Source organism: Jaculus jaculus, chromosome 7, assembly GCF_020740685.1.
Source record: "Jaculus jaculus isolate mJacJac1 chromosome 7, mJacJac1.mat.Y.cur, whole genome shotgun sequence".
Taxonomy (NCBI): Eukaryota; Metazoa; Chordata; class Mammalia; order Rodentia; family Dipodidae; genus Jaculus; species Jaculus jaculus.
In genome coordinates, this window is record NC_059108.1 from 147,437,179 (window position 1) to 147,452,829 (window position 15,651).

The window sequence follows — 15,651 nt, forward strand, 5'->3', positions numbered from 1 at the left end:
AGCCAGAAAGGAGAGGATGACAGAGTCTGTGTGTGCTGTTCCGAGAGGTGCTGGCCCATCTCTTCAAGGCTGTCATCCAGAGCAAAGCAGAGCTTACCCAGGGGGCAGGGTGGGGAAGGGGTGGGATGCAAGACCCTCTTACTCCAACCCTATACTTAGGCCAGCTTTAAAATCATCATACATAAAAATATTATCAAACAGCTCAGAGAGAACTCAAGGATAAGAGCAAAAGCGACAAGAGGGTCTGATGCCAAGGCACATTCAGAAACCCGAGACCTGCTCAGAAGGCAAGAAAGACACCCCACTCTGAAAGAGGGTGGACTGGGAGTGTAGAAAATTGTGTTAATACTTTATTACATGAATGGTTTGAAAACTTTTATTAGCTTCAGCAAATATAGGAAATAGAAAAATGAATTCTGCAGAAGGTCACAAATAAATTTTCCAATTTCCACTAACAATGTTCTAATTCAATGGCTAAGCAATTATAATGCTATGGACATTCCCCACAATGACTGTGTTGAAGTAGAAAACAGGCAGTCATGAAAATGTTACTTACGACAGCATTATTACAATGTATTTCTTTTGAAATTTCAGATTGGGTTTTGTCACTTCAAAAGATACACAGCATCTCCATTATATCTGCAAACTTAACCTTACACATCTTTTAAAATCTTTAAAACATTGTAAGCAATCTAAAAGCACTTAGCAAAGTCTGAAGTCTACACAATGGACACTATCCACTCCTGGATAAGTTTTCCTGTTAGGAGAAGGTGGCTGTAAACACTCATTATCTTACAACATGCATAGACTCCACTGACCTTCCTTCTGGACTGTAATGTTCCTGCAATTGTGCTTTACAACACTTGGGAAACGCTGCAGCGGTCCAGGGAGTGCAGAAAGAGCGGTGGGCAGGGTCACTGGGGAAGGATGTCTAGCTACCTGGAGTCCATCTGAGGCAAAATTTACTTGATACTAAACGCTTAAATCCTGGGTTGCTAGGTGTAGAAACAGGCTGGACCTGAGAGAAAGACAGGCTGTCGCTGGGGTTGGCTTGTCTTTCCTTGGCTCACAAGAAAGCAGGGATCCAGTTAGTGTAATGCACGGTTTGGCTTATATTTGGTGTGCAATTATACCAATAGTACACCTGATATTTAGAAAGACAAAAATAGAGTGTAGTTGAAATTTAAAGTGACAATGAGCACACTTGAAGTGTTGTGTGGTAGTTGGGGAAATTATATATAAATAGAAAACAACTGCCTAATTGATTACTCCACCACAGTAAGTTTTTTCTTTTTTGATTGAGGCTTGTGACCATCATTGGGTATTATGAAAAACTACCAGAAACCATTTTTAGGAGTGGTGTGTCTTGGTGTGCTACACTAACCTCGGCTCCTGCAACACAGCACCTGATTGCCACACCAAGCACAGCACACAGGCATGGTGACTGGTCAGAGCTGCACCACACAAGTGGTCATACTGCTGACCCAAAAAAACACAATATTCAAGTAACAAGGTGTTTAAATGGATAAGTGAAAAGAACTTTTACCTACCACTTTACACATCTACATAAAATTAAATAAAACAAACTTTTAATGCATATGTAGTACAATTTATATCTTTTAGGGATTTCTAAACTAAAAGTTAGACCATTATTTGTGTCCATGATACTATATTTTGCACAATAACTTATACTTAGGAGATCTTTCCCACAAAAATATATATAATTATGACATTCACATTGGTAATTTTAGGAACACAAAGCTTAAGTGACATTCCATCTGAAGCAGTCGTCACGTCCCAAACCAACCTGCTGCTCCCTTGCCTTCTGATATGCTGAGATCGTCACATACACAAGACCAGAGCACTCAGCTTTGAAAGCTAAGTGCTGGCTTACATTTGCATCATTGCAAAGACTATAAAGAAAAAAGTTTAAAACATGAGACCACTTGCAATAGCAGCCAGGCAAAGACCACTTCTCCCCTCCTTCAAATAAAAATGGCAGGTCCCTCTCCTTTGGAGAGAAGGCCAAAATTCAGCGGCTATGGTCACAAGCACACCAGCATGTGATTCTTTGGGGCTGGAGGCCCCTCAGTGCCAGGAAGCAAGGGAGAGGCAATGCAGAAGGCAGCCTGGTGCCCAGCACAGCTGCTTGGCTTGCCACGCCATTAGAATGAGCATCCCGTCTAGGCACTGCAGGAGGAATCACCTCTTAAAGAAATAGCCTGGACATGAAGAGACACAGGACCAGTGGCGGAGTAAGAAAGCCACTACAGCAACTGCCGCTGCTCCTGGGAGGGAGGACGCACAAAAAGCAGACAAGCAAAGCTTCAGCAAGAGCCTTAGTGTCCCCACATGTTCCATCCTTCAACTATACAGTGGACTTAGGATAAAAACAAACCTGACCCATTGCTAGTGTTCCTTTGCTTCCTGTCCTAAGGAAGGGGTAGCATTCTGGCCCTCCCCCATGCTCGTCTTCACAGGCTCTTCTTGACCATCAGACACCTGGTGTGGGACAACATGAAAAAGTCCCTCTGTGCTCCCCTTTGCAATGACCTTTCTCCAGACTTCTTAAAAAATACTCAACCCCACAAAAAAAACCTTTGTTTCTACCGCTGAGCCTCTTTCTAAAGAGAAAATCAGCCAATTTAAAAACAAAACAAAAACAAAGTCAAGGTGCTTGGGAGTCAAAACACATCAAATTTTAATTGCATATTTTAAATTCTTAAGAATTCTGTATATGCCTTAAAGCATCTACATTTTTTTTCTTTTTGGTATTGAAAGCAGAAAAAAATGTTCAAACAATGCAAACAATGAAAGCTGCTTCCGCACATCCACAGCAGTGCAGACTGGCCGTGGGGTGCCAGGCTGCAGGCCTACGCACTCCCCACCCCTCAGCAGGCCCAGTCTGGTAAGAGGACAGAAGTGATTCTGGAAGATTCAGGACATTTATTAGAAAACTTTGCTTGTTCCCAATTCAACCAAAAGGCATCACTTAGCACTCTGGAGATTGTGTCTTTTCATCTTGGTCTGACTAGAGCAACTCAGTGATCACTTTTCTGTCCTGTGCTCTGCTATGAAGAGAGGATGTGTGATCACATCAGTGCATGAGTGACACAAAAGGACACAGAGAGTGACATTCGACAGGCCAGATACACCAAAAGGATGGGAGCTAATGGTGTGTGTCTTGTATAAAACCACCCCCAGTTTTCCTAATAGAATTTTCTAATCTTAGCTGCACTTTGTTGGTATCTGCAGAAGCTCTCCTCATCTCCTATCTCAATGATGTCATCTTTGGCAAGCAAAAAACTTTAAATAAGACACTTGAACAGAAAAGAGATTAATAACATGGTTGCCAAAAGGAGAAGGCACCAATTCCAATGTACAAGCACCAGGTACAGCGATATAAACCAAATCTCTCGGATATGGGTGGTGGTAGTGGTAGTCAGGGGATCAGGAAAAGATGGGGTGTGCCCACCTTGGGATTATAATGCTGAAGGTTGAAGGCAGAAAGCGTTGAGGTCCATGTTCTCATTAACATACAGTGTTCAAAGACAACTGCTACGAATGAGCTATTACCACTTGGGAAGGAAGAAAGGGAAGAGGGAGGAGCCACCTAATTTAAAAACCATAATTCTACCCTACATTTAGGGAAGCATGAGCTGTATCAGGCAGCTTGGGGGGATAGAGGGATTGGATGCAGTCTGCTAATGTACTGTGATCGCCAAAGAAGCATGGTATTACTTACATGGTGGCTCCAGGAAAAAACAACAGAAATTTTCTGGAAGGCTGACAGGGCCTTCTGGTAATGATACGGTATACAAAGTTGAAACTGCAGGCCATGCAGGGACAGAGCCAGGCCTTTCAAGACTACCTGTTCTGAAGCTGCTGACTGGGAGAGCTGCCACAGGTGGGGCTCAGAGGAGCCAACTTGGGGTGGGGGGCAGGTTCCAGAGCCAGGGAGGTGTGCAGGCCATGGGTTCCCCAGCACTTAGGCAGAATGAGATGCAATGGAGCTCTCTGGGAAGTCGTGCCAACATGAAGGAACGAGCAGAGAATTAAGGCAGATGGAGCACAGGACTGGAAGTGTACGCCTTTTTTGGTAATAGCTGCTTGTCCACAGAGATGTGATGCAGATGGCTAGGTGCTGTCCTGTTATACCTGATGTCCTGGAGAATATGTAGTCCACACAAGTGTTCAATGCTACCTGCAGTCCTCATGAGGCAGGTGTGTATCTGACGTCGAGGACAGAAGCAGCCTGAAGGAGAGGGGGGGGAAAAAGCAAAGGATCAAAGAGCAGGAAACAGCCCACACTGCCAATTCTGGTGTTCCTAGAGGAAGAGTGGGTGAGTCCACCGACTTAAGACAGCAAATACAGTGTGTGGCAAACACTCATGCTCCTAGGAGCAAGGGCAGGGTCATAGTGCCTGACCTTGAATGAGTATTTTGAGTATTTGTTTCCCCACCTGCAGAAGGCACCCTTGGTGAGAGCAGGACAGCAGCAGCTGGGCTACAGGAGTGTATAAGACTGAAGAGCCCTCCATGCAACCAAAAAGGACTGTCTTGACTCACAGCTCGATTCTCAGAACAGCTTAGTGTTTGCTGCTGGGAAAGCGACTGGACTATGAAGCCAGCTTGCTGTTCCCCATCAGAGGTGGCAGTTATCAAGTCAGGGTCTGTGATGTGAAGTGAAGTCTGCACCTCTGACCCATAGTCATGCCAGCACTCCTACGTTCTCTCTTCAAGGCAAAGGTCAGATGTGACACTGCACACTGTTCCCCATGCCTGGCCATCTCAAGGAATTCAAGTTCAGAAGCTCAGACTTCTTGTGCTACTCTCCCTCTTTAGCTGAAACAAGCTGAAGCCCAAAGATTGTTACTACAATTTGTAACAATGCTGTCCTCTATCCTGTTCATTCTGCCTAAGCCATCAAATCTGAGCATAGAGGAATAGACAGAACACCAGCAGATGTCCTTATTAGCTGCCAGGCCCAAGGTAAACAAGCCTGGGAAATCACCAAGGCTCCAAGTTCTTAAGTACTGACCAGACAATTACCTGGCATTCTTACAATATTCCCTATATCCTTGATGAACACCAAGAAACAGCTGATAATTATAGGCCAATTTCCTCATACAAAGTAACAAAAGGAGAACAGAAAGTAGAGAGAGGATTAAAAGGAAAAAAAAAAAGATAAAGACAGGCATGGTGGCCTTTAATCCCAGCAGCATTTAGGAGGCAGAGTTGGGAGGATCGCCATGAGTTCGAGGCCACCCTGAGACTACAGAGCAAATTTCAGGTCAGCCTGAGCTACAGTGGAAAAAAAAAAAAAAAGGAAGGAAAAAAGAAAAAGCAAGCAAGTAAGCAAACAGAGAGGGTGGCAGGGGAGGTTAGTGATGTAAGCAGCACGCAGGGAAGGGACTGGAGGAGCACGGGCACGGCTGTGGCGGCGGCACACGTGAACACTAGCACGCAGGAGCTGGAGGAGGACGTGTACCTAGGTTCCAGCAGCCTGGGCTGCACGCCAAGATGCTGATGGAAACACCACGGCCAAACACAACGTGCACATGGGAGGAAGGATAGAGTTCAAATGACTGAGGCGTGGAAAGGTAGTAAAGTTAATACCACTGTATTTGGTGGCGGTTATTTAAAAAGGGGGTCAGTGGGGATGCACACACACATACAGACAAGAGGAAAATAAGCTGCTTTTGAGGGGAGAGGGTCATGTCACAGAGGAGCCAGACCACACTGGGAAAACCGGCTAGGGCTAATGTGATGTGTAATCAAATCAGGAAATGGACCTTTAAAGGCACAATCTCATGAACTACTAACAGAAAAGGAAGCTACACCAGTGAGGTTTGGTCAGGCAATGGGAAACCAGTCTGAGAGTGAAATAAAACCGTCTGCAAAAATACTAGCCTCCAAAAAAAAATAAGAAAGAAAGAAAGAGAAAGAGAGAGAGAGAAAGAAAGAAAAAAAGCTGGGTGAACATGGTGGCACACACCTTTAATCCCAGCACTGGGGAGGCAGAGGTAGGAGGATCGCTGTGAGTTGGAGGCCACCCTGAGACTGCATAGTGAATTCCAGATCAGCCTGGGGTAGAGTAAGATCCTATCACAAAACAAAACAAAACAAAAACCAAACCAAACCAACCAAACAAACAAAAAACCTGGCCTCTTTTCCAGGATGACTCTGGGTCTGAAATTCACCTTAAGATTTCTCCCACTTCTTCTGTCAATACCTGCTTTGAGTCAGTGCCAAGACAGAACAGTCCAAATGTCCTGATTTGGCTTCCAGAGACCTTGGGACTGATGCCAGAAAACACATGGAAGAAAGCTCTTACTGTAGTTCAAACTTTCCTCCCCCTGGCTCCATGTTTTTCACGCTTCCTAAGTGGAGCCCTGGACTTTAGGGAAGCTAAAATTTGTTACTTTAGAAGCAGTTTACACTAGATAAAAAGTCATCCTGCTTTTGCTTAGATGCTATTATGTTCCAGGGCCTCAGGCTGGATCAGACACCAGGATGACTCGCAAGTACCAATGTACACATGCAAAGATTTTCTGGTAGAAATCTCTTAGGAACTGAGAATTCTGTTCTTATGTTTCAATGCTTTCCTTCTAGAGGGACGAGCCTCGAGGCTCTGTGTAGACCAGTGACCTTCCTCAGACAGCATCCACTGCCATACTCTGAGCGCCTGAGGCTGACCCTGAGCCAAGGGGTACAAACACTACAAAGCAGGACATTCTGGTCATTCTCACATGCTGAGCTAACTCTTACATTACCATAGCAGTGACATATATGCAATGATTGCCTAGACCCAGCCCCAAGCAGAGAAAAACTACAGTGGAGTAGGCTAGCCTGCATGGGGAGCAGGAAGCAGAAAAGGTGTGTCTCTATGGCAAATCATCAGCTTTCCTAATCCTAACTCACAGCGCTGATGAAACCAAATTATTAGTGTCAACCACCTTCCCAGAAGTTCCCCAGCCACAGGACCTACAACAGCCCTGAAGAGCAATAGACTGGAAGGTGGCAAGAGGGACATACCTTGGAGGCCCTGCACAGTACATTGTACAGATTCACCATGTAGTAAGGTTAGCAGCCTCATAACAAGTGACTAAACCATATAGACACTGCTATGGGCACTTCCAGCTTGCTGTTTCTGGGGGTTTCTACTCTTCTGGAACTACTTACTGGTCAAGTGGAATATTTTGGGGCCAAAGGAAACCATGACAGAATTAGTCATTTGCCTAAGAATTACAATGGGAGCAGTTCAAAGAGGCAAGCTGTCTGGAGCCAGCACAGACAGCTTGTGTTCTTTATAGGTAAAAGTTGCTGCTACAGATGAAGCTGGCAGAGCTTTCAGCAGCATCCCTTTAGGAGTTAACAAGAGCCCCGCGCGTGGGTCCTGCAGGAAGGAGACAGTGCTGTTTCACATTTACCTCATCTTCCTCCTCAGGAATCTTGATAGAACTATCCGGGGACTTGACAGGCTTCTGGTTACTGGGCCCATTGGTTTCTTCCTTACCATGCTCAGCCTCCCATTCTTGTAAAACTTCATCTATGTTGAAGCGACGTCGATAATTTACAAAAAAGTTTTTCACTTGTACCACTGACTTGTTCCCAATCACATCTGAGATTGCTTGAAAATCTCGGCCATATTTCCTGATGGCTAAGGAGAGAAAAAAAAAATTTTATGTTTGTTTTCTTTTAGAACAAAAGTAGAACAATTTTTTTTATCAGCTTCCATGATTGTCCCATGCCCTTCCTCCCCCCCCAGTTCCCCTTTGAAACTCCTCTCTCCATCATATCCCCTTCCCCTCTCAATCACTCTTTCTTATTTTGATGTCATGATCTTTTCCTCCTATTATGATGGTCTTGTGTAGGCAGTGTGTTTTAATTGGTTTTTAAAAAGTATTTTATATACTTATTTGAGAGAAGGGAGGGAGGGAAGGAGAGGGGGAGAGACAGACCAAGAGAGAATGAACACAGGTGTGCCAGGGCCTTCAGCTACTACAAATAACTCCAGACACATGTGGTATCCTTGTGCATCTGGATTACAGGGGTCCTGGGGAGACTCGAACCTGGGCCCAAAAGTCCAACAATTTTTAAAAACCACAATTGGAGCTGTAGAGATAGATGGCTTAGTGGTTAAGATGCTTGCCTGCAAAGCCAAAGGACCAAGGTTCGATTCCCCAGGACCCAGGTAAGCCAGACGCACAAGGTGTCACATGCATCTGGAGTTCGTTTACAGTCGCTGAAGGTCCTGGCATGTCTGTTCTCTATCTGCCTTTCTCTCTCTGCCACCCTTTCAAATAAGAAAGTAAATAATTTTAAAAACCACTATTGGAGGGAAGGAGGTTATGGCTCAGCTGGTAGTGCAGTATGAGCATCTGAGCTGAGCTTGGCCACCAGAACCCATATAAAAATGACAGGATGACCACATGCATGTGTACCCTCCCACATATACATTAAAAAAAAATTCATGTTTAATCCCTTTAACTTAGTACACAAAACATGTAGGCTTCTACTGGTAAATGCAATATTAGCATGTCATATAACTGCTGAAAGACACAGTTTATAAGCACCCTACAGACTGATGGTACAAGAAGTTCTTTCAACTAGAAATCTATCTTTCCATCATGCCAAATAGCTTGTTGAAGTTCTCCAACAAGTGTCCCATGGTTGTAGACACAGAGTATCTGTTACTCAACACTCCATCTTTCTTTTGGGATATACTTAACTACTCAGAGCTCAGTAAAGCAACTTCTGAAGTACAATGCTCACATGATGGGGGCTTCAAGGTTAACTTATGAAATAAGAAAGGTTCAGGCATGGTGACACAGGCCTATAATCCTACTACTCAGGAGTTTGAGATAGGAAATTGTGAGTTCAAAGCTAGCCTAGGCCACGAGGTGAGACATGGGCACATGCCTGAGATGGCCCTTTGTTTCAATCCCCAGTACCTCACATATACAAAGCTCAGGGGGTGCAGTGATGTGGCTAAATGTTATAGGCTAGGAAAATATAATTCCACACAAGTGAAATGATGGGAGTGGGTTGGAACATACCATTTCCCATGTACTTTCTGAGTGAATGCTCCCATACCTTGTACAGCGAGAAGTTGCTCTTCTGTGGTCCAACGTGCATTGCATTTCTGAATGACCTGGATCCAAACAGGTAGTCAGCATTGCATATCACATGAAGAGATAAGTAATCTTTATGAGAGCTTAGTGAACATTTCCCCCAAATCAGAAGTATTTAAATTTGTTGTTATTGTTGTTGAGGCAGGGTCTCAACTCTAATCCAGACTGACCTGGAACTCACTCTGTAGCCCAGGCTCACCTTGAACTAATGTTGATACTCCTGCTTCAGTTGCCAGTGTGCTAGGACTAAAGGTATGTGCCACCATACATGGCTCTTATCAGAATTTTACCATAAACAAGGTCTATAAAATTATGTACATACCCTTCTAAAACAGATGTGTTATCAGAGATATGTGCTACATAGACATTAAATTTTTTGAGAAAGAGGGGGAGAGAGTGAGATAGAGAGAATGGGTACACCAGGACCTTCAGCTTGCTGTGAAGGAACTCCAAACGCACATGCCCCCTTGTGTGCATGAGTGACATTGCACACTTGTGTCGCTGTGTCTGGCTCGGTGGGACTGGGAGATTTGAACATGAGTTCTTAGGCAAGTGGCTTAACTGCTAAAAGATCTCTCCTGTCCCATAAACACTAAAAATGTTAAGCACATAACCTTGGGCATGACTTCTGAGATGAACATAAATCTTACCTCTGGAAGCCGGTAAGGTTCTATTCCACCATCAAGTTTTTCTTTAAGAGCACTGTTCATCTGCTTAATATTCTGAATCTAAGAGGGGGGAAAATTTTTTGTTTTAAAAACAAAAATCGTTACAAAGGTATGATGAGAATTAGAACAACTACAAAAAAACAACAAAAACCCATCAAGAGCAAAGAAGTTTCTAACACCTGTTATAGCCAAATTTTAAGATCCCTAAAGTATCCTCTGAGGTTGTCCAACGGTGCTCCTTGAGTTGCCTATTCAGAGAGCACAGGGCACCCAAGGAGAATGGCAAGAAGGTGCTAAGGTCGGCAGCCCAGCCCACTGTGTTCTAGTGGGAGACAGCCTGCTATGGTCTGGGTGTAAATGAACACCTGGTCCAATGCTAGTGCTGGATTTCTGAGAGGGTGCTTTACCTTTTGAATGTGGGACCTAGCTGGAGGAACGGGGCCTGTCTCATGTCCTGTTCTAGTTCCTGACCCTTTGAGATATGAATAAGCAGCCTCCTATTCCCACCAGCACACCTTCCTATCATAACAGAACATACCCTTCAAACCATCAGCTAAAATAAACCCATTCTTCCTAAAGTTCTTGTCAGGTACACAGCAATGCAAAAAGCCTAACACACAACCTATACTAGAGTCTGACCCCCCCACAAAAAACAAGTTGTGTTTGACAAGTTCAACAGAGACATTCATGATAAAAGACAATCCAAATTTCCCAAAGAAATCTTACTAGTGAAGGAAAATAAAGAAAAGCAGGGGCTAGAGAGGTGGCTCAATGGTTAAGGGGCTTACCTGCAAAGCCTAATGACCCAGGTACTATTCCTTAGCACCCAAATAAAGCCAGATGCACATAGTCATTTGTAGTGACCAGAGGCCCTAGCATGCCCATTCTGTCTCTCTGCTTGTAAATAAGTAAATATTTTGAAAACTAGGACTTTAAGAGTAGTAAAGGGCAGGGAAAAGACTGTACACCTTTACTAACTCCCTGCCACTTCCCTTGCACTTAGGGTTGAAACCAGCATTCCTAGTAGCTGGGATTATACACCTTGCTTCCTTATCCTATTTCTTCTTTATGTTTTGGTTTTTGAAATATAGTCTCATGTTGCCCAGGCTTGCCTAGAACATATTACGAAACCAAGGCTTGCCTTGAACTCCTGGTCCTCCTGCTTATGCTTCAAAGTGCTAGAATTGCAGGTAGATAGATGTTGCCACATCTAGCAGATCTTGTTTTATATATATAGTCCATGCTGTCAGGCTGGCTTTGAGCTTCAAATCGTAAGGCCCCTGGCTTGAGTGCTGGGATCACAGGTGAGTACCACCAAGGCTTGACCTATATATATATTTTTTTCTTCTTCTTGTGATTTATTGAGACAGGGTCTCATGTAGCGCAGGTTCAGTATGCAACATAGGATGGCTTTGAACTCCTGATCTCCCTGCTGCCCCCATCCAAGGACCAGGATTACAGGTGTGTGACATCCACCCAACTTTTATTTTCTAAATGATTTTTTTTTTTTTTAATGGTGGGACCAGTGGTCAAGGGAATACAACCAGTCCTGAGTGGGACAGAATCTGACCTGTGATTGTCCTCAGAATAAACCAGGAATAATGTTCACTTTCAACCTTTCACCACCAATTCCAGAACATAAAGAAAACCTGAACTGGAGAGATGGTTTAGCGGTTAGGGTATTTTCCAGTAAAACAATCGACCCAGTTGGATTCCCCAGTCCCCATGTAAGCTAGAGGCAGAGGTAGGAGGACTGGAGTTCCAGGTTTGCCTAGGCTAGAGTGAGACCCTACCTTGAAAATAAAAACCGGGCTGGACAGGAAGCATAATGGTTAAGGCACTTGCCTGCGAAGCCTAAAGACCCAGATTCAATTCTCCAGGTCCTATATAAGCCAGATGCACATGGTGGCACAAGCTTCTGGAGTTTGTAGTGGATAGAGGCCCTGGTGTACCCATTCCACAAGAAAGGGAAGGAAAAGGGGGAAAAGTGGGAAAGAACAGGGGAAAGGGAAAACAAAAACTCAGATATACACCCAGGGGTAGGGGATAGTAGTAGTTCACACTTATAATCCTAGCACTTGGGAGGCAGAAGTCTGAGCTAGCATGAGATATTATCTCTAGTTAAAAACAGAGGAGTGAGGGCATCTAGGAAGAACGGGGTGCCAACACTATGCTAACTGAAAAGGAAACCACAGGACTACAAGCTGGGTAAGAATCAGCATGCAGAGATAACCAGCATTTAAAGAAAAGGGGAAAAAAGGTAACTCATGCAGACTACCAGTGGACCACCCAGAGTTGTTTTTTTTTTTTTTGAATCACAAGCACAGTGACTCGTGTCAGACCATTCATTCTCCTCTCAGAGGAAAGTCTACTGCTACAGATGGTGTTCCGTGGTAAAGTAGCAGAAGCTTCCTGTCCTGTCCCCTTGACTCTGACAGAGCTGCTGCTGTTCCTTAGAGCCAGGAGGACTGTGCAGGGTGCTGGCTGGGAAGAGCCTCCAGGGCCTTCTGTTGCCCTGCTAACAGGGACAGACAGAGTGGCTCCGCCTCCATCGCCTCTGCTTACTGCTCTGAATACAGATGGGAGGATTACAAAATGGCTTCTGCAGCTTCCACCATAAGGCAATGGCAAGAAGCAAGTAAACCGAGAATGGCAGAGGAGGGAACCTGAAAGAAACTGAATGTCTGAGAGTATTACAGGGCACATGAGCTTATACCAGCTGACAGTGGGCCTTCCTGTTGTTACTGGGTTTTCTGTTATTTTGAGGTGAATGTCTCCCTGGACAAAGCAGCAAACCTGGATACTCAAAGTAGCCATCTCTCCATAGCTGCTGTCATTCTTTTAGTCAGGCACACATTGCTCTGCTAGAGCCTGACAGCTGCAGCATGTAAACACCTGTTCCTGTTGATTTTGCTGGGCTCTAGACCCTCTCTCTTCAAAATTGTCAGGTATACCTTCAAAAAAAAAAAAAAAAAAGGAGAAAGGGGTGGAGGAGACACTGCCTTTGACCCTGCTGAGTAAAATCAAAACATCTTTTCTCCAGTTAGACTCTGTAACACCTTGTGGAAGAGAGGAGCTTCATGTTTCCTCCTGAGAAGGCCCTCGCTCAGCAGAAGGTGAACCCTCCTTGTAGAGGACAACAAAAAACACAGCCCTTATCAGCAGCACATAAAAATGTCCCTGCAAAGCAACCCTGAGAGAGAGCTGTAGGAATCAGACCACAGAGATGAAGCTCCTCATTTGAACAGAGGCCCAGGAAGATTAAGTGATTCTCCCAAGACTAGAGCACAGCCGTGCCAGCAGCCAGGCTCAGAAACTGTCCTTGGACTCCAAAGGCAATTTTGGCCCTGGTCCGTGCTGCCTCCCTGAATCAGGAGGAAACACCAGGGCCACCAATACCACCCTCTTAGTAGAAAAATGACCGCTGGTCACCCACTCAATTATTCAAGGGGTAATATCAATATTATCCCATTAAAAAGAGTGAAAAAGCCGGGCATGGTGGCACATACCTCTAATCCCAGCACTTGGGAGGCAGAGGTAAGAGGATCACTGTAAGTTTGAGGTCACTCTGAAACTACCTAGTGAATTCTAGGTCAACTTAGGCTAGACCTAGACCCTACCTTGAACAAACAAAAAAGAATGAAAAAAAAAAAAAGAGAGAGAGAGAGAGAACACAAAAGGATAAGCCAGGAGCCTTAGATTGTTACCAGAAAATTTTCAGTGCCAGGCATGGGATACCTTCCAGTGAGTTGTTGGCCAGGGAGGGCCCTAATGCCCCCAAAACATTATAGCCCATTGACGAGGCCCTTGGTTTCCCACTAGGAATATATTGTAAGACTCTACTGGTGAAGACTCCATATACTTGGGCTGAGAAATCCGGCTGGAGTTGAGCTTCAAACCTCCACCATACAGACCAGCTGACAGAAAGCTGGGAAAAGCCACACTGCAAGCAGTTCAATGGGAGAGAGAGAAATCACCAGTGAATATACCAAACAGTGGACACTACAAGCCTTGTATTTGGCCAGTCAGGCCAAATGAGCCAACGGGTGCAATAGTGGCATGTCTCTAATGGGGGAAACCAACTGCCTTCTAATTGGACTGGAGGCCCGCTCCATGGAAGAGAATACATCCCTGATACTGAAAACTTACAACAGGGATAGTCATGAGCCCTAATCATGAGCCCTAGGGGTGTAATGTCTGTTCCTGCCTGGTTAAATGTATATACTATGCTCAAACTTCCCAGTAAACACTTCTCTTAATGTCCATACCCATATATTAATGCTACTCTCACTTTTGGTAGAGAACCTTTTCTTTTCAGATGGCAGTGACCTCAGGATGACTCAGAAGGCATCATTGTGGTAGAAAGAAGTGACAGGAGTGCTCAGCACTGCAATATCTCTATCACACCTTCCAAGGTTCAGGGTCCATTGTGGAAGAAGTGGGAGAAAAAAATGTAAGAGCCAAAGGAAGGGTAGGACTCCTTACAACATGCTCCTTCAGACACAAAATGGCCTGGATATCCATGACCTAACAGTGCCTGACACTACCTACACAAGACCATCATAACAGGAGGAAAAGATCATGACATCAAAATAAAAGAGAGACTGATTGAGAGGGGGAGGGAAAATGATGGAGAGTAGAGTTTAAAAGGGGAAAGTGGGAGGAGGGAAGGTAATACCATGGGATATTGGTTATAATCATGGAAGTTGATAATAAAAAAATAAATTAATTAAAAAAAAAGAGTAAGTAAACAAGTGAAACACTAATGAAAAGACCCATGCCAGACTGCTAGGCTCAATTTTTAGTTTAAATGCAATCAGATTACAGTAATGAGCCCTTTCCACCGAGCAGACACAAATAACTACAAAGTATGGGTCAAAAACAATACCCATAGGTTGCAGTAGATTCAGTCATAGAGCACTGGTCTATGTTCAATTCCCAGCACTGCCCTGCCCCAAAGTCCATCAAAGGAACACCTAACAAAACATTAAACACCAGGAGCCACTTTAATGAAGGATGCATAAGTACTCTGTCCTGAAATTGACAAAACAGAAAGTAAACACCCACATAGGTAGAGGGATATACTATCTCTTTAAATCAGAAAACCTGGTAAGGGAGGCTGGAGATGGCTCAGTGCTTAAAGGTACTTGTTCGCGAAGCCTAATAGCCTGGGTTTGATTCCCCAATAGCCATGTAAAGCCAAAAGCACAAGGTGACAGCCCTTGGCTGTTAATTTAATAGTTATAATCCCAATCAAAGTCCTAGTTAGTAGAGTACTGGAGGGATGGCTTTAGCAGTAAAGGCATTTGTCTGCAAAGACAAAGGACCCAGGTTTGGTTCCCCAAGACCCATGTTACCCAAATGCACAAGGGGGCACATGAATCTGGAGTTCATTTGCAGTGGCTGGAGGACCTGGAGGACATATTCTCTCTCTTTTCTCCCTCTTTCTGTCAAATAAATAAATAAAAATAAAATGTTTAAAATATCCTAGTAGAGTTATTTTACCTGGAAGTTGAAAAGTGACAGAAATTATATATGGAAATATAAAAGGCCAAGGATAATTAAGACCTAGAAGATTTATGCTACCATACATATAAATATATACAGCATAAAATCAGGATACCATGCAATTAACCAAAATATTTTTTTCTTTCTTAAAAAACTACAGGAATTTCAAAGGGGACTGTGGGGGGGGGGGGGGATTTCCATGGGATATTCTTTTATAATCATGGAAAATGTTAATAAAAATTAAAAAAAAAAACAAAACTACAGAAAGTATCCGTGCTGTGAAAAATTTTTGGTGTATATGTATGTGTACATCACACACAATTTGTACTGTACTGAAT

At 44.0% G+C, this 15,651-nt stretch overlaps 1 protein-coding gene across 1 annotated transcript in view; it reads right to left on the minus strand.

Annotated features, from left to right (window-relative positions):
• Positions 1-328: 328 nt before the first annotated feature.
• The window catches only part of Rcor1 (REST corepressor 1), a 71,384-nt gene continuing 56,061 nt past the window's right edge, over positions 329-15,651 (minus strand). The window contains exons 9-12 of the mRNA XM_045154306.1: positions 9,788-9,865; positions 9,100-9,157; positions 7,434-7,663; positions 329-4,255 (exon numbers count right to left, since the gene is read on the minus strand). Coding sequence (XP_045010241.1) covers positions 4,214-4,255; positions 7,434-7,663; positions 9,100-9,157; positions 9,788-9,865 — 408 coding nt within the window. The 3' untranslated portion in view covers positions 329-4,213. The remainder of the gene's footprint in view (positions 4,256-7,433; positions 7,664-9,099; positions 9,158-9,787; positions 9,866-15,651) is intronic.